Source organism: Penaeus japonicus, unplaced genomic scaffold (genome assembly GCF_977035675.1).
Source record: "Penaeus japonicus unplaced genomic scaffold, GWHDUDI00000001_assembly GWHDUDI00000008, whole genome shotgun sequence".
NCBI lineage: Eukaryota > Metazoa > Arthropoda > Malacostraca > Decapoda > Penaeidae > Penaeus > Penaeus japonicus.
Window position 1 is genome coordinate 1,217,502 of NW_028234410.1, and position 27,500 is coordinate 1,245,001.

Genomic DNA, 27,500 nt, shown 5'->3' on the forward strand with positions numbered 1-27,500 from the left:
CCTACTCGGTTGCTTGAGCGATAGAGGCTCGTTCAGGCAAAAGCCTCGGAGGCTTTTGCCTGAACGTCGACAGGGTTGCTCATTTCAGGCCAACTTTTAAATGGACTCCACAGGCCGGTCGGGTTACTTGCTCAGGCAATCGGGCAGGCGGGTCGAGTGTGTGGGGCCTTATGGGACATGCGGAAAAAGATAGATGGTTACGAATTCTGTTGTACGCAAAGTGGGTTTATTGAAAGATGAGACAAAGGATTAGACAAAAATGAATAAGAAGATATACTATAAGGATGAATTGAAAATGCTGTTTTGGCTTCCACAGGTTGAGCATGGCCGCCATTACGCCAGCCTGGAGGAGGAGCGCTACCGCCTGTCGGTGTTCGAGCAGAACCAACAGTTCATCGACGAACACAACGCCCAGTTCGAGAACGGCGAAGTGACGTTCACTCTCAAGATGAACCAGTTCGGCGACATGGTTAGTTCCTCCGTCCTTCCTCGGTATTCCGATCGTAAAATTAACCAGTCAGGCAATAAGCAATTGCAAAATCAATCCAGACGATGATCAGTTTCGTCTCCACCTTTTGTAAAGACAACAGAAGAGATCGTGGGCGCCATGAACGGCTTCATCTCCACTCCTGGCCGCCGACCCGTAGCTACCTTGAGAGCTGACGAAGAGACTCTCCCGAAGGAGGTGGACTGGCGCACCAAGGGCGCCGTCACCCCCGTCAAGGACCAGAAGCAGTGCGGGTCCTGCTGGGCTTTCTCTACGGTGGGTCATGCTTTGGTCATGTCTTAAACTGGTCTTAAGAATACATGCAATGTGTGACATGAATTCTGCCGCGAAGAATTCCTGATTTCTGTCGTCTAGAATTTCGTAAACAATACCACGAACGGTTTGTCCCCAATGCCGAGACTCTAAACCTCAACGGATTTCCCATAGACCGGCTCTCTGGAGGGCCAGCACTTCCTGAAGGACGGCAAGCTGGTGAGTCTGTCCGAACAGAACCTGGTCGACTGCTCCGGCAAATACGGAAACCTTGGCTGTTTCGGTGGCCTCATGGACAACGCCTTCAGGTACATCAAGGCCAACAAGGGCATCGACACTGAGGAGTCTTACCCTTACGAAGCCAAGGTTAGTGTTCGTGAGGGCGGTTTGTGATCCTGAAATACCTGAGAAGTAGAATCGATGTTTTGGATAATCGTACAAGGTGATTAAGGAAATAGGAGAGAGAGAGAGAGAGAGAGAGAGAGAGAGAGAGAGAGAGAGAGAGAGAGAGAGAGAGAGAGAGAGAGAGAGAGAGAGAGAGAGAGAGAGAGAGAGAGAGAGAGAGAGACAACTATAACCCGCGTTTCCTTTGACATCCAGAACGGCCAATGCCGCTTCAACGCTTCCGACGTCGGCGCCACCGACACCGGCTTCGTGGACGTCGAGCACGGCAGCGAGAGCGCCCTCCAGAAGGCCGTGGCCACAATCGGCCCGATCTCCGTGGCCATCGACGCTTCCAGGCCCACCTTCCACTTCTACCACGATGGTTAGTGTCGCGACGTCACTCCAATGAGTACAGAACAGAGTTACATGTTTATTAGTTTAGTCTTTGAATCATACGAATACTTCTGTTTATTCATGTGGAAAGAATCAAATATGCCAGACACATTAAGAAGGAACTGGCGGTTTTCATGTTCACATATCGTCATAAGCCTTTGATAGAAGGTATTTGCCCGATATTTATTCCATGTTCAGCGGTAAACGAAGTGTAGTGCATCCATCTTTCTAGATCAATGACTCGTAACCTTTTTACTGCCACGCCACAAATAGATATGCGTATGACTCAGAGACCCATTATCAAATATAAAATTCCCTTCCAAACTTAGAGTAAAAAAAGAAGAAGAGGCAGTTTCTCTTCTTTATTAACCATGAATGTTGAATAAAACAGTAGTCCTTTTTACTCCCACGTCTCCTCTCCTCGTTAGGCCTCCCCTACTCCCCCCCACCCCACCCCCCTGGACTCGCGCCCTCAGTTTTAGAACCACTATTCCATAACATTGCCTCCCTCAGGTGTCTACTCTGACAAGAGCTGCTCCTCGATGCACCTCGACCACGGCGTGCTGGCGGTGGGCTACGGCTCGGCGGAGAACGGCGGAGACTACTGGCTGGTGAAGAACTCGTGGAACACCTCCTGGGGGAACAAGGGCTACATCCAGATGTCCCGCAACAACGAGAACAACTGCGGGATCGCCACCCAGGCCTCGTACCCGCTCGTCTGATTGTGCTTTGGCGTCTCGTGAGGATTTCCTTTCAACGCCGCCTCGAGATTTCTCTTTCCTTCTAAAAGCAGAAGCGTAAAAGTTCTTTTCTAATGTTTAATTCTCAATGTTTTTTTTTATATACTGTTTTGAGATTAGTAACCTCGATTGTCTATCCGAGGCTATGAACTATTTGGAATTAAGTAATTGTTAAAATAAAAATAAAATGCAGTAATAAACAAAACTAATTATATGAAGATTTTGGGATTACCCACTCACGATGACAATGTGTGTTGAGAATCTCGTTGATTACATTTCATTGCAAAAGACAGTTACTTGATCAAAGCAGATAGATAGAAAGACAGATAAATGGTAGATATATAATGCCAGACAGTTTGATACATACACATATAGACAAATAGACTGATAGACATACAGATGGATAGATAGATAGATAGATGGATAGTTAAATCTAAAGATAGATATGATGAACAGACAGACAGATGAAATTATATTTGAAGAACACACACACTCACGTACACAAAAACACACACACACATACACACACACACACACACCGAGTTATAATGAATAGAAAATAGCTATACACTTTATGTTACTGTTTTGCTTGACTTAGAGACGGTACCACTGTACCACCTGTATATCAAAATTCCCTGGTGTGAGTGGATTGCCATCTGCAACAGCAAATATTGCATTGTTATATATATATTATAATGGAGCAAAATATGGAGAGAGAGGAGAGTAAAAAAAGGAGGACGTGAAGGGTAGATAGAGATATACTGAAAGAGAGAGAGAGAGAGAGAGAGAGAGAGAGTGAGAGAAAGAAAGAAAGAGAAAGGGAAAAAAGAGAGAAAGAGAGAGAGAGAGAAAAGAGAGAGAGAGAGAGAGAGAGGGAGAGAGAAAGAGAGAGAGAGAGAGAGAGAGAGAGAGAGAGAGAGAGAGAGAGAGAAAGAGAAAGAAAGAGAGAGAGAAAAAGAAAGAAAGAGAGAGCGATGCAAGTAAAGAGAAAAAGCTCGAGACATGAAGACACCACTTCCTTCACCAGGGAAGGGAGGGAGGAGGGAGGGGGGGGTCATGAATCGTTAATGAACCCATGAGTACTAAATACAAGACCATCGTGGGTTTGCAATACCCATTTTTTTCCTTCTTTTATATGTCTTCAATGGTTCCACAAACAATTAATAAACCTACCTGACCTCACCTGTTTACTCCATTCCTTGAATTTTCGGAATGTCATTAACGTTATTACCATTATAATTAAGTAAAGTACAGTAAGAATTGTTTATTCAGCCTAATCATACATACAATCTGGCAAATGCAAATTAATTGTTAATCAAGGCTAAACCTTTCTTTTCTTATGGGTTCTCAGCTATAGTAATTGTTAATGTTCAGGCAAAACAGTTTAAACACATATAATAACAGTAAGTTATTGAACATATCATAACATTTTAACAACACAAATGGTAAAGAGAGAAGCAAATTTGTTACATAATGTTCATACGATCCTAAAATGTTTTTTAAAGTTGGTTTTAAATGTTGCACTATTACTGAATATTTTCAACTGATTAGATAAAAAAAATTCTCAGTTCAGATTTTTACTCTCTCGTGTATTTATTGTGATTTAGATATACGAGAAGCTTATTGGATAAGTTCTGGTTATATGCAAATTTTAAACTTTCTAACTAGTGAATAATATCAGTGAATTTTAATGTGCGTGATTGATTGATTATAATTAGCCCCAGCAATTATCCTTACACTTTGTTTTTGTTTTGTTATCAATGGCTTAAGGTTGTATGTGCATGCTGCCTCCCTGGCTACGTCATAATATTGAAGATGTAGGTATATTAGGCTATATTATAGTTTTGCTGTCATTTAATTCATATTTAACCCTTTTGGCACACCATGAGTGACGTCTTTTGAAGGATTCACGATAAACAAGTTGAAAACAAAACAACGAAGCGAAACACAGGAAAACACACGAATAATCCAAAGGTCTTTTCGTCTCTTAGTTAAATAGCCAATCAAAGCCATGGCACGCAAACAATAATATTTAAATTTTGTTAATGAAATCCCACGATCGATGGCATCAAAAGCCTTCTTCGGCTCTAAAATCATGCCAATCATGTAATCATTATAGTAAAGAGCATGGATGACTTGAGTGAGAATTGAGAGAATAGTGTTTTGTAGAGAGTTATTTTCACTGAATCGGAATTGTTCTTTCGTTAAAATATTCTTTGACAATTGATTTTCTTTGCCTCCTTTAAAAAGGGTATGATTTCCGCTATTTCAATCATCTTATGCATTTGGTAACACCTGCAATATACGAACAACGTTATCAACATGGTACTCATTATGACCCTTTGCCTTGAATATTTCGTGATCGACTGCTGTGTCTGCAACATTTTTTCCCGATAAGAGTCTCGGTCGGGGCGGTTGCAGCTCACACGCTTGCCTCATATAAGGCCCGCTGTGCCCAGGTGCCTTCAGAGTCCGTCAAGGTGAGTTAGCCAACACGTCGGCTGGGAGATCTTTTAGAAACACTGTGGCTTAGATACATTTGCTTTTGTGTGAACACCTCCATTCAGATACCAAATCGAACACTGAATTCCTTTCCAGATGAAGTTCCTGTCAGTGTTGGCTTGTGTTGTGGCCGTCAGCGTGGCCAGTCCCTCCCTTCGCCAGCAATGGCACAACTTCAAGGTATCTGCAATCTCCTTTCACCGTCTTTGTGCAATATTTATGCAATTGCTTCAAGCTTTTTGTTTTCAAATTACGGGCGAGATTATGATAAACCTATAGTGGTCAAGATCCCAACCCACAGTGACGGTTCTCTCCCGTGTAGGCTGAGCACGGCCGCCATTACGCCAGCGTGGAGGAGGAGCGCTACCGCCTGTCGGTGTTCGAGCAGAACCAACAGTTCATCGACGAACACAACGCCAGGTTCGAGAACGGCGAAGTGACGTTCACTCTCAAGATGAACCAGTTCGGCGACATGGTGAGCATGTCCATTTGGAGTCATGTCTTTCAGAGTTACAGTGGTGAAGATACAGTGATAGATGCACTGTCAAATGTCGTCCCCTTTAGTCCTGTCCATGTCTTTATCTGTCGTTGTCTCTGCCTTCAGACGTCCGAGGAATTCTCCGCCACGATGAATGGCTTCCTCAATGTGCCCAGCCGTCGCCCTGTGGCCATCCTGGAAGCTGACGACGAGACTCTCCCGGAGAAGGTGGACTGGCGCACCAAGGGCGCCGTCACCCCCGTCAAGGACCAGAAGCAGTGCGGGTCCTGCTGGGCTTTCTCTACGGTGGGTCATGTTTTACAGCGCCTTGCCTTGTCTCAAAAAGCCTGTTTATTTTCTTTCTAAAGTGAAATAACACGTGTAATGGACAGCGCACCTCCTGTCACACAGACGGGATCCCTGGAGGGACAGCATTTCCTGAAGGACGGCAAGCTGGTGAGTCTGTCCGAGCAGAACCTGGTCGACTGCTCCGGCAAGTTCGGGAACATGGGCTGCGGTGGCGGTCTCATGGACCAAGCCTTCCGCTACATCAAGGCCAACAAGGGCATCGACACTGAGGCCTCCTACCCGTACGAGGCTCAGGTCAGTATCCTTAGCTCTTCCTATCTTGAATAACGCCTTCCCAAGTTGTAAGGAAAAGGAATAGTCGCTAAGGAAGGGGAAATGATGCATCTTATCACTCCTGTCTTTCGTCTAAAGGACGGTAAGTGTCGATTCGACTCATCCAACGTCGGCGCCACCGACACCGGCTTCGTGGACGTCGAGCACGGCAGCGAGAGCGCCCTCCAGAAGGCCGTGGCCAAGGTTGGACCCATCTCCGTGGCCATCGACGCCTCTCAACCTAGCTTCCAGTTCTACCATAACGGTAAAGGCTGTCACTTCGTTATAGTTTAAAGCCCTGGAGAAATAGATATATATCTCTTGGTATTCTTAACAAAGTACATAGTTCCTCGAATAGGTAAAGACATGGCATTGTTTTGATCCGCTCAGGCGTGTACTACGAAGAGCAGTGCTCCTCCACCATGCTCGACCACGGCGTGCTGGCGGTGGGCTACGGCTCGGAGGAGAAAGGCGGGGACTACTGGCTGGTGAAGAACTCGTGGAACACCTCCTGGGGGAACAAGGGCTACATCCAGATGTCCCGCAACAAGAAGAACAACTGCGGCATCGCCTCACAGGCCTCGTACCCGCTCGTCTAGAGTTCTGTGATCTGTGATCCTCGTGTCTCTGAAGATATGCCTTTGCTGTATCTTTTCCGTAGAACGAGTTCCAGGGTTAAATACCAATGTCCATTAGCATAAAGGCTTTCAAGTTCTTTGTTGAAATATATCGTGTTACTTGAACTGCTTGTGTGATATCATTAAACTGAAAATATTCCCTTATGTGTATCAATGACAGTATCCTCATAGAAATTTTGACTCATACAGAGAGTCGCCATCTTTTAAAGGACGTTATTTGTTCATAAACATAATTTTTCAACGCAAAAGGCATTATAGAATCTTGTAACAAATCTAAATAATATTTGTACTTGGCAAGTTCACTTGAATATGAACAAAAGTATTAAGAAGTCGAAATCCTTACAAGTGAAAAACAGTGAGGTACAAGTTTGTTCATTAATATAAAGGTTTTCAAGTTCTTCACTGAAGTATATCGTGTTACTTGAACTGCTTGTGTGATATCATTAAACTGAAAATATTCCCTTATATGTATTACTGACAGTATCCTCATAGAAATGTTGATTCATACAGAGAGACGCAAGATTTTTAAAGGACGTTATTTGTTCATATACATAATTTTTCAACACAAAAGGCATTTTAGAATCTTGTAATAAATCTAAATAATGTTTGTACTTGCCAAGTTCACATGAATACGAACAAAAGCATTAAGAAGTCGTAATCCTTAACAAGGCTTAATCTCTGGGAAAACAGTGAGGTACAAGCTTCACTTTTGTCGGTAGTATAAATCTAAGTATGCCAAGTAGATGTAAGTAAGAAGATCACCTTTTATTTTATTATGATATCTATTATTACAAAATGCAGAGTTTATCTTTTTATTGTCTGTGGATATAAAAAAGCAGTCCTTAATGCGTGGCGTCATCCCAAATAACATTTTTCCGGTTTTCAGCGATACGAATGACCTAATTATAAAAGTCTACATAACAAAGGAAAGGATTTCTACCCTATACCTCATTAAAGCAAAATATAAACATATTCATAAGTATCCAGATTCTCAATATTGCCTCTTTATGCAAAAAATGATTTTTTTTTCATTCTCATTCCTTGCATGCGTTTACTTTCAATGTCAACAGGAAATGCAATCTATGCCCTTTAGAACGAGACCAAATAGATAAGAAGTTTTGTTATAGGCATATATACATGCATACATAAATACATTATACATACATACATAGAAGACATACATACATACATATATACAAAATACATATTTATATACATACAATATATACAAACACACATATATATACAGTACATCATACATACATGCATAGATACATATATACATTACATACAATACATATATATATATATATATATATATATATATATATATATATATATATATATATATATATAATATACACACACATAAACACATAACACAGGCAGTAACCCCAAGACTGAACTCATTTGCTGCGTTTTACTGCTTTATGACTGAGCGTAAAATAAACTCTACTCAGTTGAAAGGAATTTTATTCATTTATCTCATAAAACCAAATTGAATTCGCTTCTATAATAGTTGTTTCTTTATCCGATGATGTGATGATGCGTTTTATTCCCTTATATATATATATACAGTTCTTTCAAAATAATCTCAACTTGAGCTTTGTATGATAATCAATAGTTTTACTTCAAACATGCATTTGTTTATATTACCATCAGCTAACATCAAATTGTTCTTGTCTTTAACATTCATTTATCAATACTTTTTGAACTGTCATCACGAATCGCAATCCATCTGCCTGCAAATGATCTCCCATTCAGCTTTTTACGAAGAATGACAAATTCACTACAGGCATCAGAGCACACCAGGGTCGACATCGGTTGATTAATGACCGTGTTCTACGAGTGAGAGATTTGATTAAAAGTCTTTGGTTGATCATTCACGTAAAAGGGCGAAGCGCAAAGCCGATGACCACTTTCTCATTATTATTTCTTTCTTCAATATTTCATCCAGTTCGTAGATTAAGGTATAGAAAAGAATACAGAAAATACAGATCCAGAATAAACGAATAACCGTATCATCGAATAGTAGAAATTAACGGATATTCGAAGCATTCACCATTGATGAAGACGATGAAAAGAAGTGGGCCCAGAGTGGCTCCTTAGGGTACACCGTGAGTGACGTCCTTTGACGCATTCATGCCGAACAAGTTGAAAACAAAACAACGAAGCGAAACACAGGAAAACACACGAATAATCCAAAGGTCTTTTCGTCTGTTAGTTAAGTAGCTTGGAAGCCAATCCAAAGCCATGGCACGAAAGTAATAATATTTTAATTTTGTTTTTGAAATCCCACGTCAAAAGCTTTCTTCGGGTCTAAAAAACATGCCAATCATGCAATCATTATAGTTAGGAGAATTGATGACTTGAGTGAGAATTAAGAGAATAGTGTTTTGTAGAAAGTTATTTTCACTGAATCTGAATTGTTCTTTCGTTAGAACATTCTTTGACAACTGATTTTCTTTACCTCCTTTAAAAAAAAGGGTATGGTTTTCACTATTTCAATCATCTTATGCATTTGGTAACACCTACAATATACGAACAACGTTATCAACATCGTACTCATTATGGCGCTTTGCCTTGAATATTTCGTGATTGACTGCTGTGTCTGCAACATTTTATTCTGATAAGAGTCTAGGTCGGGGCGGTTGCAGCTCACACGCTTGCCTCATATAAGGCCCGCTGTGCCCAAGTGCCTTCAGAGTCCGTCAAGGTGAGTTAGCCAACACGTCGGCTGGGAGATCTTTTAGAAATACTGGCTTAGATACATTTGCTTTTGTGTGAACACCTCCATTCAGATACCAAATCGAACACTGAATTCCTTTCCAGATGAAGTTCCTGTCAGTGTTGGCTTGTGTTGTGGCCGTCAGCGTGGCCAGTCCCTCCCTTCGCCAGCAATGGCACAACTTCAAGGTATCTGCAATCTCCTTTCACCGTCTTTGTGCAATATTTATGCAATAGCTTCAAGCTTTTTGTTTTCAAATTACGGCCGAGATTATGATAAAGCTATAGTGGTCAAGATCCCAACCCACAGTGACGGTTCTCTCCCGTGTAGGCTGAGCACGGCCGCCATTACGCCAGCGTGGAGGAGGAGCGCTACCGCCTGTCGGTGTTCGAGCAGAACCAACAGTTCATCGACGAACACAACGCCAGGTTCGAGAACGGCGAAGTGACGTTCACTCTCAAGATGAACCAGTTCGGCGACATGGTGAGCATGTCCATTTGGAGTCATGTCTTTCGGAGTTACAGTGTTGAAGATACAGTGATAGATGCACTGTCAAATGTCGCCCCCTTTAGTCCTGTCCATGTCTTTATCTGTCGTTGTCTCTGCCTTCAGACGTCCGAGGAATTCTCCGCCACGATGAATGGCTTCCTCAATGTCCCCAGCCGTCGCCCTGTGGCCATCCTGGAAGCTGACGACGAGACTCTCCCGGAGAAGGTGGACTGGCGCACCAAGGGCGCCGTCACCCCCGTCAAGGACCAGAAGCAGTGCGGGTCCTGCTGGGCTTTCTCTACGGTGGGTCAGGTTTTGCAGTGCCTTGCCTTGTTTCAAAAAGCCTGTTTACTTTCGTTCTAACGTGAAATGGTACATGAAATAGACAGCTTACCTATGCAATAATACATGTAATGGACAGCGTACCTCCTGTCACACAGACGGGATCCCTGGAGGGACAGCACTTCCTGAAGGACGGCAAGCTGGTGAGTCTGTCCGAGCAGAACCTGGTCGACTGCTCTGGCAAGTTCGGGAACATGGGCTGCGGTGGCGGCCTCATGGACCAAGCCTTCCGCTACATCAAGGCCAACAAGGGCATCGACACTGAGGCCTCCTACCCGTACGAGGCTCAGGTCAGTATCCTTAGCTCTTCCTATCTTGAATAACGCCTTCCCAAGTTGTATGGAATTGGAATAGTCGCTAAGGAAATGATCATGCATGTTATTACTCGTATCTTCCGTCTAAAGGACGGTAAGTGTCGATTCGACTCATCCAACGTCGGCGCCACCGACACCGGCTTCGTGGACGTCGAGCACGGCAGCGAGAGCGCCCTCCAGAAGGCCGTGGCCAAGGTTGGACCCATCTCCGTGGCCATCGACGCCTCTCAACCTAGCTTCCAGTTCTACCATAACGGTAAAGGCTCTTACTTTGTTATAGTTTAAAGCCCTGTAGAAAAAAAATATATATCTCTTGGTATTCTTAACGACGTATATAGTTCCTCGAATAGGTAAAGACATGGCATTGTTTTGATTCGCTCAGGCGTGTACTACGAAGAGCAGTGCTCCTCCACCATGCTCGACCACGGCGTGCTGGCGGTGGGCTACGGCTCGGAGGAGAACGGCGGGGACTACTGGCTGGTGAAGAACTCGTGGAACACCTCCTGGGGGAACAAGGGCTACATCCAGATGTCCCGCAACAAGAAGAACAACTGCGGCATCGCCTCACAGGCCTCGTACCCGCTCGTCTAGAGTTCTGTGATCTGTGATCCTCGTGTCTCTGAAGATATGCCTTTGCTGTATCTTTTCCGTAGAACGAGTTCCAGGGTTAAATACCAATGTCCATTAGCATAAAGGCTTTCAAGTTCTTTGTTGAAATATATCGTGTTACTTGAACTGCTTGTGTGATATCATTAAACTGAAAATATTCCCTTATGTGTATCAATGACAGTATCCTCATAGAAATTTTGATTCATATAGAGAGACACAAGATTTTAAAAGGATGTTATTTGTTCATAGACATAATTTTTCAACGCAAAAGGAATTTTAGAATCTTGTCATAAATATAATATTCACATGAATACGAACAAAAGTATTAAGAAGTCGAAATCCTTAACAAGGCTTAATCCCTGGGAAAACAGTGAGGTACAAGCTTCACTTTTGTCGGTAGTATAAATCTAAGTATTCCAAGTAGATGTAAGTAAGAAGATCACCTTTTATTTTATGATATCTATTATTACAAAATGCAGAGTTTATTTTTTTATTGTCTGTTGATATAAAAAAGCAGTACTTAATGCGTGGCGTCATCCCAAATAACATTTTTCCGGTTTTCAGCGATACGAATGACCTAATTATAAAAATCTACATAACAAAGGAAAGGATTTCTACCCTATACCTCATTAAAACAAAATATAAACACATTCATGATGGTACAAATTTTCAATATTGTTTCTTTATGCAAAAAATGATTTTTTTTTCATTCCCATTCCTTGCATGCGTTTACTTTCAATGTCAACAGGAAATGCAATCTATGCCCTTTAGAACTAGACAAAATAGATATGAAGTTTTGTTATAGGCATATATATATGCATACATAAATACATACATACATATATGTATATATAGATAGATAGACATACATACATACAAACACACACATATATATACAGTACATTCATACATACATGCATAGATACATATATACATACACATATACTTACATACATACACATACATGCATACATACCTACACACATGAATACACACATGCATACATGCATATATATATATATATATATATATATATATATATATATATATATATATATATATATATATATATATATATATATATATATATATATATATATATATATATATATATATATATATATATATATATATATATATATATATAATATACACACACATAAACACTTAACACAGGCAGTAACCCCAAGACTGAACTCATTTGCTGCGCTTTACTACTTTATGACTGAGCGTAAAATAAACTCTACTCAGTTGAAAGGAAATTTATTCATTTATCTCATAAAGCCAAATTGAATTCGCTTTTATAATAGCTGTTTTTTTATCCAACGATGTGATGATGCGTTTTATTCCCTTATATATATATATACAGTTCTTTCAAAATAATCTCAACTTGAGCTTTGTATGATAATCAATAGTTTTACTCCAAACATGCATTTGTTTATATTACTATCAGCTAACATCAACTTGTTCTTGTCTTTAACATTCATGTATGAATACTTTTTGAACTGTCACCACGAATCGCAATCCATCTGCTTGCAAATGATCTCCCATTCAGCTTTTTACGAAGAATGACAAATTCACTACAGGCATCAGAGCACACCAGGCTCGACATCGGTTGATTAATGACCGTGTTCTACGAGTGAGAGATTTGATTAAAAGTCTTTGGTTCATCATTCACGTAAAAGGGCGAAGCGCAAAGCCGATGACCACTTTCTCATTATTATTTCTTTCTTCAACAATTCATCCAGTTCGTTGATTAAGGTACAGAGAAGAATACAGAAAATACAGATCCAGAATAAACGAATAACCGTATCATCGAATAGTAGAAATTTACAGATATTCGAAGCATTCACCATTGATGAAGACGATGAAAAGAAGTGGGCCCAGAGTGGCTCCTTGGGGCACGCCGTGAGTGACGTCCTTTGACGCATTCATGGCGAACAAGTTGAAAACAAAACAACGAAGCGAAACACAGGAAAACACAAGAATAATCCAAAGGCCTTTTGGTCTGTTAGTTAAGTAACTTGGAAGCCAATCCAAAGCTATGGCACGAAAGTAATAATATTTTAATTTTGTTAATGAAATCCCACGATCGGTGGCGTCAAAAGCTTTCTTCGGGTCTAAAAACATGCCAATCATGCAATCATTATAGTCAAGAGCATTGATGACTTGAGTGAGAATTGAGAGAATAGTGTTTTGTTGAGAGTTATTTTCACTGAATTTGAATTGTTCTTTCGTTAGAACATTCTTTGACGATTGATTTTCTTTGCATCCTTTAAAAATGGGTATGATTTCCGCTATTTTAATCATCCTATGCATTTGGTAACACCTGCAATACACGAACAACGTTATCAACATCGTACTCATTATGACCCTTTGCCTTGAATATTTCGTGATCGACTGCTGTGTCTGCAACATTTTTCCCGATAAGAGTCTCGGTCGGGGCGGTTGCAGCTCACACGCTTGCCTCATATAAGGCCCGCTGTGCCCAAGTGCCTTCAGAGTCCGTCAAGGTGAGTTAGCCAACACGTCGGCTGGGAGATCTTTTAGAAACACTGTGGCTTAGATACATTTGCTTTTGTGTGAACACCTCCATTCAGATACCAAATCGAACACTGAATTCCTTTCCAGATGAAGTTCCTGTCAGTGTTGGCTTGTGTTGTGGCCGTCAGCGTGGCCAGTCCCTCCCTTCGCCAGCAATGGCACAACTTCAAGGTATCTGCAATCTCCTTTCACCGTCTTTGTGCAATATTTATGCAATTGCTTCTAGCTTTTTGTTTCCAAATTACGGCCGAAATTATGATAAAGTTATGATAAAGTTTGAGTGGTCAAGATCCCAATCCACAGTGACGGTTCTCTCCCGTGTAGGCTGAGCACGGCCGCCATTACGCCAGCGTGGAGGAGGAGCGCTACCGCCTGTCGGTGTTCGAGCAGAACCAACAGTTCATCGACGAACACAACGCCCAGTTCGAGAACGGTGAAGTGACGTTCACTCTCAAGATGAACCAGTTCGGCGACATGGTGAGCATGTCCATTTGGAGTCATGTCTTTCAGAGTTACAGTGGTGAAGATACAGTGCTAGATGCACTGTCAAATGTGGCCCCCTTTGATCCTGTCCATGTCTTTATCTGTCGTTGTCTCTGCCTTCAGACGTCCGAGGAATTCTCCGCCACGATGAATGGCTTCCTCAATGTCCCCAGCCGTCGCCCTGTGGCCATCCTGGAAGCTGACGACGAGACTCTCCCGGAGAAGGTGGACTGGCGCACCAAGGGCGCCGTCACCCCCGTCAAGGACCAGAAGCAGTGCGGGTCCTGCTGGGCTTTCTCTACGGTGGGTCATGTTTTGTAGCGCCTTGCCATGTCTCAAAAAGCCTGTTTACTTTCTTTCTAAAGTGAAATAACACGTGTAATGGACAGCGTACCTCCTGTCACACAGACGGGATCCCTGGAGGGGCAGCACTTCCTGAAGGACGGCAAGCTGGTGAGTCTGTCCGAGCAGAACCTGGTCGACTGCTCCGGCAAGTTCGGGAACATGGGCTGCGGTGGCGGTCTCATGGACCAAGCCTTCCGCTACATCAAGGCCAACAAGGGCATCGACACTGAGGCCTCCTACCCGTACGAGGCTCAGGTCAGTATCCTTAGCTCTTCCTATCTTGAATAACGTCTTCCCAAGTTGTAAGAAAATGGAATAGTCGCTAAGGGAAGGGAAATAATTAATCTTATCACTCCTGTCTATCGTCTAAAGGACGGTAAGTGTCGATTCGACTCATCCAACGTCGGCGCCACCGACACCGGCTTCGTGGACGTCGAGCACGGCAGCGAGAGCGCCCTCCAGAAGGCCGTGGCCAAGGTTGGACCCATCTCCGTGGCCATCGACGCCTCTCAACCTAGCTTCCAGTTCTACCATAACGGTAAAGCCTCTCTCTTCGTTATAGTTTAAAGCTCTGGAGAAATAGATATATATCTCTTGGTATTCTTAACGACGTACATAGTTCCTCGATTAGGTAAAGACATGGCATTGTTTTGATCCGCTCAGGCGTGTACTACGAAGAGCAGTGCTCCTCCACCATGCTCGACCACGGCGTGCTGGCGGTGGGCTACGGCTCGGAGGAGAAAGGCGGGGACTACTGGCTGGTGAAGAACTCGTGGAACACCTCCTGGGGGAACAAGGGCTACATCCAGATGTCCCGCAACAAGAAGAACAACTGCGGCATCGCCTCACAGGCCTCGTACCCGCTCGTCTAGAGTTCTGTGATCTGTGATCCTCGTGTCTCTGAAGATATGCCTTTGCTGTATCTTTTCCGTAGAACGAGTTCCAGGGTTAAATACCAATGTCCATTAGCATAAAGGCTTTCAAGTTCTTTGTTGAAATATATCGTGTTACTTGAACTGCTTGTGTGATATCATTAAACTGAAAATATTCCCCTATATGTATCACTGACAGTATCCTCATAGAAATTTTGATTCATATAGAGACGCAAGATTTTAAAGGACGTTATTTATTCATATACATATTTTTTTCAACGCAAGAGGCATTTTAGAATCTTGTCATAAATATAATTGTACTTGCATTTTTTCACTTGAATATGAACAAAAGTCTTAAGAAGTCGAAATCCTTACAAGGGAAAACAGTGAGGTACAAGGTTCACTTTTGTCGGTAGTATAAATATAAGTATGTCAAGTAGATCTAAGTAAGATCATCTTTTATTTTGTTATGACTTCTCTTATTACAAAATACCGTCTTTATCTTTTATTGTCTGTTGGTATTAAAAAAAAACAAAAAAAACAGTCCTTAATGCGTGGCGTCATACCAAATAAAAAATTTCGGTTTGTCAGCGATACGAATGACCTAATTATAAAAGTCTACATAACAAAGGAAAGGATTTTTACCCTATACCTCATTAAAGCAAAATATAAACACATTCATAAGTATCCAGATTCTCAATATTGTTGCTTCATGCAAAAAATGATTTTTTTTCCATTCTCATTCCTTGCATGCGTTTACTTTCAATGTCAACATGAAATGCAATCTATGCCATTTAGAACGAGACCAAATAGATATGAAGTTTTGTTATAGGCATATATACATGCATACATAAATACATACATACATATATGTATATATAGATAGATAGAGACATACATACATACATATATACATACATACAAACATATTTATATACATACATACATACAAACACACACATATATATACAGCACATTCATACATACATGCATAGATACATATATACATACACATATACTTACATACATACACATACATGCATACATACCTACACACATGAATACACACATGCATACATAAAAATATGTATGCATACATACATATATTTATATATATATATATATATATATATATATATATATTTATATATACATAGATATATACATATATATGTATATATGTATATATATATATGTATATATGTATATATATATATGTATATATACATATATATATATATATATATATATATATATATATATATATATATATATATATATATATATAATATACACTCACATAAACACTTAAGACAGGCAGGAACTCGAAGAATGCACTCATTTGCTGCGTTTTACTGCTTTTTGTCTGAACGAAAAATAAACTCATTTGAAAGGAAATGTATTCATTTATCTCATAAAACCAAATTGAATTCGCTTTTATAATAGCTGTTTCTTTATCCGACGATGTGATGATGCGTTTTATTCCCTTATATATATACAGTTCTTTCAAAATAATCTCAACTTGAGCTTTGTGTGATAATCAATAGTTTTACTTCAAACATGCATTTGTTTATATTACTATCAGCTAACATCAACTTGTTCTTGTCTTTAACATTCATTTATCAATACTTTTTGAACTGTCATCACGAATCGCAATCCATCTGCCTGCAAATGATCTCCCATTCAGCTTTTTACGAAGAATGCCAAATTCACTACAGGCATCAGAGCACACCAGGGTCGACATCGGTTGATTGATGACCGTGTTCTACGAGTGAGAGATTTGATTAAAAGTCTTTGGTTAAACATTGACATAAAAGGGCGAAGCGCGAAGCCGATGACCACTTTCTCATTATTGTTTATTTCTTCAACATTTCATCCAGTTCGTAGATTAAGGTACAAAGAAGAATACAGAATATACAGATCCAGAATAAACGAATAACCGTATCATAGAATAGTAGAAATTTACGGATATTCGAAGTATTCACCATTGATGAAGACGATGAAAAGAAGTGGGCCCAAAGTGGCTCCTTGGGGCACGCCGTGAGTGACGTCCTTTGACGCATTCATGCCGAACAAGTTGGAAACAAAACAACGAAGCGAAACGCAGAATAACACAAGAATAATCCAAAGGTCATTTTGTCTGTTAGTTAAGTAACTTGGAAGCCAATCCAAAGCCATGGCACGAAAGCAATAATATTTTAATTTTGTTAATGAAATCCCACGATCAATGGTGTCAAAAGCTTTCTTCGGGTCTAAAATCACGCCAATCATGCAATCATTATAGTCAAGAGCATTGGTAACTTGAGTGAGAATTGAGAGAATAGTGTTTTGTAGAGAGTTATTTTCACTGAATTTGAATTGTTCTTTCGTTAGAATATTCTTTGACAGTTGATTTTCTTTGCCTCATTTAAGAATGGGTATGATTTTCGCTATTTCAATCATCTTATGCATTTGTTACACCTGCAATATACGAACAACGTTATCAACATCGTACTCATTATGACGCTTTGCCTTGAATATTTCGTGATTGACTGCTGTATCTGCAACATTTTTTCCCGATAAGAGTCTAGGTCGGGGCGGTTGCAGCTCACACGCTTGCCTCATATAAGGCCCGCTGTGCCCAAGTGCCTTCAGAGTCCGTCAAGGTGAGTTAGCCAACACGTCGGCTGGGAGATCTTTTAGAAACACTGTGGCTTAGCTATAGTTGCTATTGTGTGAACACCTCCATTCAGATACCAAATCGAACACTGAATTCCTTTCCAGATGAAGTTCCTGTCAGTGCTGGCTTGTGTTGTGGCCGTCAGCGTGGCCAGTCCCTCCCTTCGCCAGCAATGGCACAACTTCAAGGTATCTGCAATCTCCTCTCACCGTCTTTGTGCAATATTTATGCAATTGCTTCAAGCTTTTTGTTTTCATTATTATGATAAAGCTATGATAAAGTTTGAGTGGTCAAGATCCCAACCCACAGTGACGGTTCTCTCCCTGTGTAGGCTGAGCACGGCCGCCATTACGCCAACGTGGAGGAGGAGCGCTACCGCCTGTCGGTGTTCGAGCAGAACCAACAGTTCATCGACGAACACAACGCCAGGTTCGAGAACGGCGAAGTGACGTTCACTCTCAAGATGAACCAGTTCGGCGACATGGTGAGCATGTCCATTTGGAGTCATGTCTTTCAGAGTTACAGTGGTGAAGATACAGTGCTAGATGCACTGTCAAATGTCGTCCCCTTTGGTCCTGTCCATGTCTTTATCTGTCATTGTCTCTGCCTTCAGACGTCCGAGGAATTCTCCGCCACGATGAATGGCTTCCTCAATGTCCCCAGCCGTCGCCCTGTGGCCATCCTGGAAGCTGACGACGAGACTCTCCCGGAGAAGGTGGACTGGCGCACCAAGGGCGCCGTCACCCCCGTCAAGGACCAGAAGCAGTGCGGGTCCTGCTGGGCTTTCTCTACGGTGGGTCATGTTTTGCAGCGCCTTGCCTTGTCTCAAAAAGCCTGTTTATTTTCTTTCTAAAGTGAAATAACACGTGTAATGAAAAGAGCACCTCCTGTCACACAGACAGGATCCCTGGAGGGACAGCACTTCCTGAAGGACGGCAAGCTGGTGAGTCTGTCCGAGCAGAACCTGGTCGACTGCTCTGGCAAGTTCGGGAACATGGGCTGCGGTGGCGGTCTCATGGACCAAGCCTTCCGCTACATCAAGGCCAACAAGGGCATCGACACTGAGGCCTCCTACCCGTACGAGGCTCAGGTCAGTATCCTTAGCTCTTCCTATCTTGAATAACGTCTTCCCAAGTTGTAAGGAAATGGAATAGTCGGTAAGGAAGGGGAAATGATGCATCTTATCACTCCTGTCTTTCGTCTAAAGGACGGTAAGTGTCGATTCGACTCATCCAACGTCGGCGCCACCGACACCGGCTTCGTGGACGTCGAGCACGGCAGCGAGAGCGCCCTCCAGAAGGCCGTGGCCAAGGTTGGACCCATCTCCGTGGCCATCGACGCCTCTCAACCTAGCTTCCAGTTCTACCATAACGGTAAAGGCTGTCACTTCGTTATAGTTTAAATCCCTGGAGAAATAGATATATATCTCTTGGTATTCTTAACGACGTACATAGTTCCTCGAATAGGTAAAGACATTGCATTGTTTTGATCCGCTCAGGCGTGTACTACGAAGAGCAGTGCTCCTCCACCATGCTCGACCACGGCGTGCTGGCGGTGGGCTACGGCTCGGAGGAGAAAGGCGGGGACTACTGGCTGGTGAAGAACTCGTGGAACACCTCCTGGGGGAACAAGGGCTACATCCAGATGTCCCGCAACAAGAAGAACAACTGCGGCATCGCCTCACAGGCCTCGTACCCGCTCGTCTAGAGTTCTGTGATCTGTGATCCTCGTGTCTCTGAAGATATGCCTTTGCTGTATCTTTTCCGTAGAACGAGTTCCAGGGTTAAATACCAATGTCCATTAGCATAAAGTCTTTCAAGTTCTTTGTTGAAATATATCGTGTTACTTGAACTGCTTGTGTGATATCATTAAACTGAAAATATTCCCTTATGTGTATCAATGACAGTATCCTAATAGAAATTTTGACTCATACAGAGAGACGCCATCTTTTAAAGGACGTTATTTGTTCATAAACATAATTTTTCAACGCAAAAGGCATTATAGAATCTTGTAACAAATCTAAATAATATTTGTACTTGCCAAGTTCACTTGAATATGAACAAAAGTATTAAGAAGTCGAAATCCTTACAAGTGAAAAACAGTGAGGTACAAGTTTGTCCATTAATATAAAGGTTTTCAAGTTCTTCACTGAAGTATATCGTGTTACTTGAACTGCTTGTGTGATATCATTAAACTGAAAATATTCCCTTATATGTATTACTGACAGTATCCTTATAGAACTTTTGATTCATATAGAGTGACGCAAGATTTTTAATGACGTTATTTATTCATATACATAATTTTTCAACGCAAAAGGCATTTTAGAATCTTGTAATAAATTATAATAATGTCTGTACTTGCAAAGTTCACATGAATACGAACAAAAGCATTAAGAAGTCGTAATCCTTATCAAGGCTTAATCTCTGGGAAAACAGTGAGGTACAAGCTTCACTTTTGTCGGTAGTATAAATCTAAGTATTCCAAGTAGATGTAAGTAAGAAGATCACCTTTTATTATGTTATGATATCTATTATTACAAAATGCAGAGTTTATTTTTTTATTGTCTGTTGATATAAAAAAGCAGTCCTTAATGCGTGGCGTCATCCCAAATAACATTTTTCCGGTTTTCAGCGATACGAATGACCTAATTATAAAAGTCTACATAACAAAGGAAAGGATTTCTACCCTATACCTCATTAAAACAAAATATAAACATATTCATGATGGTACAAATTCTCAATATTGTTTCTTTATGCAAAAAATGATTTTTTTTTTCATTCTCATTCCTTGCAAGCGTTTACTTTCAATGTCAACAGGAAATGCAATCTATGCCCTTTAGAAGGAGACCAAATAGATATGAAGTTTTGTTATAGGCATATATACATGCATACATAAATACATACATACATATATGTATATATAGATAGATAAAGACATACATACATACATATATACATACATACAAACATATTTATATACATACATATATACAAACACACATATATATACAGTACATTCATACATACATGCATAGATACATATATACATACATATATACTTACATACATACACATACATGCATACATATATATATATATATATATATATATATATATATATATATATATATATATAATATACACACACATAAACACTTAACACAGGCAGTAACCCCAAGACTGAACTCATTTGCTGCGTTTTACTGCTTTATGACTGAGCGTAAAATAAACTCTACTCAGTTGAAAGAAAATTTATTCATTTATCTCATAAAGCCAAATTGAATTCGCTTCTATAATAGCTGTTTCTTTATCCGATGATGTGATGATGCGTTTTATTCCCTTATATATATACAGTTCTTTCAAAATAATCTCAACTTGAGCTTTGTATGATAATCAATAGTCTTACTTCAAACATGCATTTGTTTATATTACTATCAGCTTACATCAAATTGTTCTTGCCTTTAACATTCATGTATGAATACTTTATGAACTGTTACCACGAATCGCAATCCATCTGCTTGAAAATGATCTCCCATTGAGCCTTTTACGAAGAATGACAAATTCACAACAGGCATCAGAGCACACCAGGGTCGACATCGGTTGATTGATGACCGTGTTCTACGAGTGAGAGATTTGATTAAAAGTCTTTGGTTAAACATTGACATAAAAGGGCGAAGCGCGAAGCCGATGACCACTTTCTTATTATTGTTTATTTCCTCAACATTTCATCCAGTTCGTTGATTAAGGTACAAAGAAGAATACAGAAGATACAGATCCAGAATAAACGAATAACCGTATCATCGAATAATAGAAATTTACGGATATTCGAAGCATTCACCATTGATGAAGACGATGAAAAGAAGTGGGCCCAGAGTAGCTCCTTAGGGTACACCGTGAGTGACGTCCTTTGACGCATTCATGGCGAACAAGTTGAAAACAAAACAACGAAGCGAAACACAGAAAAACACACGAATAATCCAAAGGTCTTTTCGTCTGTTAGTTAAGTAACTTGGAAGCCAATCCAAAGCCATGGCACGAAAGTAATAATAATTTAATTTTGTTAATGAAATCCCACGATCGGTGGCGTCAAAAGCTTTCTTCGGGTCTAAAATCACGCCAATCATGCAATCATTATAGTCAAGAGCATTGGTAACTTGAGTGAGAATTGAGAGAATAGTGTTTTGTAGAGAGTTATTTTCACTGAATTTGAATTGTTCTTTTGTTAGAATATTCTTTGACAGTTGATTTTCTTTGCCTCATTTAAGAATGGGTATGATTTCCGCTATTTCAATCATCTTATGCATTTGGTAACACCTGCAATATACGAACAACGTTATCAACATCGTACTCATTATGACGCTTTGCCTTGAATATTTCGTGATTGACTGCTGTGTCTGCAACATTTTTTCCGATAAGAGTCTCGGTCGGGGCGGTTGCAGCTCACACGCTTGCCTCATATAAGGCCCGCTGTGCCCAAGTGCCTTCAGAGTCCGTCAAGGTGAGTTAGCCAACACGTCGGCTGGGAGATCTTTTAGAAACAGTGTGGCTTAGCTATAGTTGCTTTTGTGTGAACACCTCCATTCAGATACCAAATCGAACACTGAATTCCTTTCCAGATGAAGTTCCTGTCAGTGTTGGCTTGTGTTGTGGCCGTCAGCGTGGCCAGTCCCTCCCTTCGCCAGCAATGGCACAACTTCAAGGTATCTACAATCTCCTCTCACCGTCTTTGTGCAATATTTATGCAATAGCTTCAAGCTTTTTGTTTTCAAATTACGGCCGAGATTATGATAAAGCTATAGTGGTCAAGATCCCAACCCACAGTGACGGTTCTCTCCCGTGTAGGCTGAGCACGGCCGCCATTACGCCAGCGTGGAGGAGGAGCGCTACCGCCTGTCGGTGTTCGAGCAGAACCAACAGTTCATCGACGAACACAACGCCAGGTTCGAGAACGGCGAAGTGACGTTCACTCTCAAGATGAACCAGTTCGGCGACATGGTGAGCATGTCCATTTGGAGTCATGTCTTTCAGAGTTACAGTGGTGAAGATACAGTGATAGATGCAATGTCAAATGTCGTCCCCTTTAGTCCTGTCCATGTCTTCATCTGTCGTTGTCTCTGCCTTCAGACGTCCGAGGAATTCTCCGCCACGATGAATGGCTTCCTCAATGTCCCCAGCCGTCGCCCTGTGGCCATCCTGGAAGCTGACGATGAGACTCTCCCGGAGAAGGTGGACTGGCGCACCAAGGGCGCCGTCACCCCCGTCAAGGACCAGAAGCAGTGCGGGTCCTGCTGGGCTTTCTCTACGGTGAGTCATGTTTTGCAGCGCCTTGCCTTGTCTCAAAAAGCCTGTTTACTTTCTTTCTAAAGTGAAATAACACGTGTAATGGACAGCGTACCTCCTGTCACACAGACGGGATCCCTGGAGGGCCAGCACTTCCTGAAGGACGGCAAGCTGGTGAGTCTGTCCGAGCAGAACCTGGTCGACTGCTCCGGCAAGTTCGGGAACATGGGCTGCGGTGGCGGCCTCATGGACCAAGCCTTCCGCTACATCAAGGCCAACAAGGGCATCGACACTGAGGCCTCCTACCCGTACGAGGCTCAGGTCAGTATCCTTAGTTCTTCCTATCTTGAATAACGCCTTCCCAAGTTGTAAGGAAAAGGAATAGTCGCTAAGGAAGGGGAAATGATGCATCTTATCACTCCTGTCTATCGTCTAAAGGACGGTAAGTGTCGATTCGACTCATCCAACGTCGGCGCCACCGACACCGGCTTCGTGGACGTCGAGCACGGCAGCGAGAGCGCCCTCCAGAAGGCCGTGGCCAAGGTTGGACCCATCTCCGTGGCCATCGACGCCTCTCAACCTAGCTTCCAGTTCTACCATAACGGTAAAGGCTGTCACTTCGTTATAGTTTAAATCCCTGGAGAAATAGATATATATCTCTTGGTATTCTTAACGACGTACATAGTTCCTCGAATAGGTAAAGACATTGCATTGTTTTGATCCGCTCAGGCGTGTACTACGAAGAGCAGTGCTCCTCCACCATGCTCGACCACGGCGTGCTGGCGGTGGGCTACGGCTCGGAGGAGAAAGGCGGGGACTACTGGCTGGTGAAGAACTCGTGGAACACCTCCTGGGGGAACAAGGGCTACATCCAGATGTCCCGCAACAAGAAGAACAACTGCGGCATCGCCTCACAGGCCTCGTACCCGCTCGTCTAGAGTTCTGTGATCTGTGATCCTCGTGTCTCTGAAGATATGCCTTTGCTGTATCTTTTCCGTAGAACGAGTTCCAGGGTTAAATACCAATGTCCATTAGCATAAAGTCTTTCAAGTTCTTTGTTGAAATATATCGTGTTACTTGAACTGCTTGTGTGATATCATTAAACTGAAAATATTCCCTTATGTGTATCAATGACAGTATCCTAATAGAAATTTTGACTCATACAGAGAGACGCCATCTTTTAAAGGACGTTATTTGTTCATAAATATAATTTTTCAACGCAAAAGGCATTATAGAATCTTGTAACAAATCTAAATAATATTTGTACTTGCCAAGTTCACTTGAATATGAACAAAAGTCTTAAGAAGTCGAAATCCTTACAAGTGAAAAACAGTGAGGTACAAGTTTCACTTTTATCGGTAGTATAGATATAAGTATGCCAAGAAGATCTAAGTAAGAAGGTCACCTTTAATTTTGTTATGATATCTGTTATTACAAAATACAGAGTTTGTATTTTTTTATTGTCTGTTGATATATAAAAAAACAACAACAATCCTTAATGCGTGGCGTCATCCCAAATAATTTTTTTTTTTTTGATTTTCAGCGATACGAATGACCTAATTATAAAAGTCTACATAACAAAGGAAAGGATTTATACCCTCTACCTCATTAAAGCAAAATATAAACACATTCATGATGGTACAAATTCTCAATATTGTTTCTTTATGCAAAAACTGATTGTTTTTTTCATTCTCATTCCTTCCATGCGTTTACTTTCAATATCGACAGGAAATACAATCTATGCCCTTTAGAACGAGACCAAATAGATATGAAATATTGTTATAAGCATATATACATGCATACATACATACATGAATATATACATACATACATATATGCATATATAGATAGATGCATACATATATACATATATACATACAAACATATTTATATACATACATACAAACACACATACATATATACATTGATACATACATGCATAGATACATATATACATACATATATACTTATATATATACACATACATGCATACATACATAAATATATGCATAAATATATATATATATACATATATATATATATATATATATATATATATATATATATATATACATATATATATATATATATATATATATATATATATATATATATATATATATATATATATATATATATACATATATATACATTTATGTATATATATATATATATATATATATATATATATATATATATATATATATATACTCACATAAACACTTAAGACAGGCAGGAACTCGAAGAATGCACTCATTTGCTGCGTTTTACTGCTTTTTGTCTGAACGAAAAATAAACTCAGTTGAAAGGAAATTTATTCATTTATCTCATAAAGCCAAATTGAATTCGCTTCTATAATAGCTGTTTCTTTATCCGACGATGTGATGATGCGTTTTATTCCCTTATATATATATATACAGTTCTTTCAAAATAATCTCAACTTGAGCTTTGTATGATAATCAATAGTTTTACTTCAAACATGCATTTGTTTATATTACTATCAGCTAACATCAACTTGTTCTTGTCTTTAACATTCATTTATCAATACTTTTTGAACTGTCATCACGAGTCGCAATCCATCTGCTTGCAAATGATCTCCCATTCAGCTTTTTACGAAGAATGACAAATTCACAACAGGCATCAAAGCACACCAGGCTCGACATCGGTTGATTGATGACCGTGTTCTACGAGTGAGAGATTTGATTAAAAGTCTTTGGTTCATCATTCACGTAAAAGGGCGAAGCGCAAAGCCGATGGCCACTTTCTCATTATTATTTCTTTCTTCAACAATTCATCCAGTTCGTTGATTAAGGTACAGAGAAGAATACAGAAAATACAGATCCAGAATAAACGAATAACCGTATCATCGAATACTAGAAATTTACAGATATTCGAAGCATTCACCATTGATGAAGACGATGAAAAGAAGTGGGCCCAGAGTAGCTCCTTAGGGTACACCGTGAGTGACGTCCTTTGACGCATTCATGGCGAACAAGTTGAAAACAAAACAACGAAGCGAAACACAGGAAAACACACGAATAATCCAAAGGTCTTTTCGTCTGTTAGTTAAGTAACTTGGAAGCCAATCCAAAGCCATGGCACGAAAGTAATAATAATTTAATTTTGTTAATGAAATCCCACGATCAGTGGCGTCAAAAGCTTTCTTCGGGTCTAAAAGATGCCAATCATGTAATCATTATAGTTAAGAGCATTGATGACTTGAGTGAGAATTGAGAGAATAGTGTTTTGTTGAGTTATTTTCACTGAATCTGAATTGTTCTTTCGTTAGAACATTTGACAGTTGATTTTCTTTGCCTCCTTTAAAAATGGTTATAATTTTCGTTATTTCAATCATCTTATGCATTTGGTAACACCTGCAAAATACGAACAACGTTATCAACACCGTACTCATTATGACCCTTTGCCTTGAATATTTCGTGATTGACTGCTGTGTCTGCAACATTTTATTCTGATAAGAGTCTAGGTCGGGGCGGTTGCAGCTCACACGCTTGCCTCATATAAGGCCCGCTGTGCCCAAGTGCCTTCAGAGTCCGTCAAGGTGAGTTAGCCAACACGTCGGCTGGGAGATCTTTTAGAAACACTGGCTTAGATACATTTGCTTTTGTGTGAACACCTCCATTCAGATACCAAATCGAACACTGAATTCCTTTCCAGATGAAGTTCCTGTCAGTGTTGGCTTGTGTTGTGGCCGTCAGCGTGGCCAGTCCCTCCCTTCGCCAGCAATGGCACAACTTCAAGGTATCTGCAGTCTCCTTTCACCGTCTTTGTGCAATATTTATGCAATTGCCTTGTCTCAAATTACGGCCGAGATTATGATAAAGCTATAGTGGTCAAGATCCCAACCCACAGTGACGGTTCTCTCCCGTGTAGGCTGAGCACGGCCGCCATTACGCCAGCGCGGAGGAGGAGCGCTACCGCCTGTCGGTGTTCGAGCAGAACCAACAGTTCATCGACGAACACAACGCCAGGTTCGAGAACGGCGAAGTGACGTTCACTCTCAAGATGAACCAGTTCGGCGACATGGTGAGCATGTCCATTTGGATGCATGTCTTTCAGAGTTACAGTGTTGAAGATACAGTGCTAGATGCACTGTCAAATGTCGTCCCCTTTGGTCCTGTCCATGTCTTTATCTGTCATTGTCTCTGCCTTCAGACGTCCGAGGAATTCTCCGCCACGATGAATGGCTTCCTCAATGTCCCCAGCCGTCGCCCTGTGGCCATCCTGGAAGCTGACGACGAGACTCTCCCGGAGAAGGTGGACTGGCGCACCAAGGGCGCCGTCACCCCCGTCAAGGACCAG

At 41.0% G+C, this 27,500-nt stretch overlaps 7 protein-coding genes across 7 annotated transcripts in view; all 7 read left to right on the forward strand.

Moving 5' to 3' along the window:
• The window catches only part of LOC122244843 (procathepsin L), a 2,706-nt gene extending 220 nt beyond the window's left edge, over window positions 1-2,486 (forward strand). Inside the window, exons 2-6 of the mRNA XM_043002816.2 lie at window positions 317-469; window positions 584-763; window positions 935-1,126; window positions 1,361-1,526; window positions 2,051-2,486. Coding sequence (XP_042858750.2) covers window positions 317-469; window positions 584-763; window positions 935-1,126; window positions 1,361-1,526; window positions 2,051-2,259 — 900 coding nt within the window. The 3' untranslated portion in view covers window positions 2,260-2,486. The remainder of the gene's footprint in view (window positions 1-316; window positions 470-583; window positions 764-934; window positions 1,127-1,360; window positions 1,527-2,050) is intronic.
• A 2,313-nt stretch (window positions 2,487-4,799) lies between these two features.
• LOC147471420 (procathepsin L-like) lies at window positions 4,800-6,656 on the forward strand. Its single transcript, XM_086538883.1, has 6 exons — window positions 4,800-4,959; window positions 5,102-5,254; window positions 5,384-5,563; window positions 5,669-5,860; window positions 5,978-6,143; window positions 6,269-6,656. Exons 1-6 carry the CDS (start codon window positions 4,876-4,878, stop codon window positions 6,475-6,477), a joined length of 984 nt encoding a protein of 327 aa, XP_086395009.1. The 5' UTR covers window positions 4,800-4,875; the 3' UTR covers window positions 6,478-6,656.
• Window positions 6,657-9,272: 2,616 nt separating this feature from the next.
• LOC122244844 (procathepsin L-like) lies at window positions 9,273-11,159 on the forward strand. The gene is made up of 6 exons (XM_043002817.2): window positions 9,273-9,432; window positions 9,575-9,727; window positions 9,857-10,036; window positions 10,174-10,365; window positions 10,480-10,645; window positions 10,772-11,159. Exons 1-6 carry the CDS (start codon window positions 9,349-9,351, stop codon window positions 10,978-10,980), a joined length of 984 nt encoding a protein of 327 aa, XP_042858751.2. The 5' UTR covers window positions 9,273-9,348; the 3' UTR covers window positions 10,981-11,159.
• Window positions 11,160-13,553: 2,394 nt separating this feature from the next.
• LOC122244845 (procathepsin L) lies at window positions 13,554-15,421 on the forward strand. Its single transcript, XM_043002818.2, has 6 exons — window positions 13,554-13,713; window positions 13,867-14,019; window positions 14,149-14,328; window positions 14,434-14,625; window positions 14,743-14,908; window positions 15,034-15,421. The coding sequence occupies exons 1-6, from the start codon at window positions 13,630-13,632 to the stop codon at window positions 15,240-15,242; spliced, it is 984 nt and encodes a 327-aa protein (XP_042858752.2). The 5' UTR covers window positions 13,554-13,629; the 3' UTR covers window positions 15,243-15,421.
• Window positions 15,422-17,939: 2,518 nt separating this feature from the next.
• On the forward strand, window positions 17,940-19,787 carry LOC147471421 (procathepsin L-like). The gene is made up of 6 exons (XM_086538885.1): window positions 17,940-18,089; window positions 18,233-18,385; window positions 18,515-18,694; window positions 18,800-18,991; window positions 19,109-19,274; window positions 19,400-19,787. Exons 1-6 carry the CDS (start codon window positions 18,006-18,008, stop codon window positions 19,606-19,608), a joined length of 984 nt encoding a protein of 327 aa, XP_086395011.1. The 5' UTR covers window positions 17,940-18,005; the 3' UTR covers window positions 19,609-19,787.
• Window positions 19,788-22,440: 2,653 nt separating this feature from the next.
• LOC147471422 (procathepsin L-like) lies at window positions 22,441-24,297 on the forward strand. The gene is made up of 6 exons (XM_086538884.1): window positions 22,441-22,600; window positions 22,743-22,895; window positions 23,025-23,204; window positions 23,310-23,501; window positions 23,619-23,784; window positions 23,910-24,297. The coding sequence occupies exons 1-6, from the start codon at window positions 22,517-22,519 to the stop codon at window positions 24,116-24,118; spliced, it is 984 nt and encodes a 327-aa protein (XP_086395010.1). The 5' UTR covers window positions 22,441-22,516; the 3' UTR covers window positions 24,119-24,297.
• A 2,482-nt stretch (window positions 24,298-26,779) lies between these two features.
• Window positions 26,780-27,500, forward strand: part of LOC147471423 (procathepsin L-like) — a 1,855-nt gene continuing 1,134 nt past the window's right edge. Inside the window, exons 1-3 of the mRNA XM_086538886.1 lie at window positions 26,780-26,939; window positions 27,072-27,224; window positions 27,354-27,500. The exon at window positions 27,354-27,500 is cut by the window's right edge and continues 33 nt beyond it. Coding sequence (XP_086395012.1) covers window positions 26,856-26,939; window positions 27,072-27,224; window positions 27,354-27,500 — 384 coding nt within the window. The 5' untranslated portion in view covers window positions 26,780-26,855. The remainder of the gene's footprint in view (window positions 26,940-27,071; window positions 27,225-27,353) is intronic.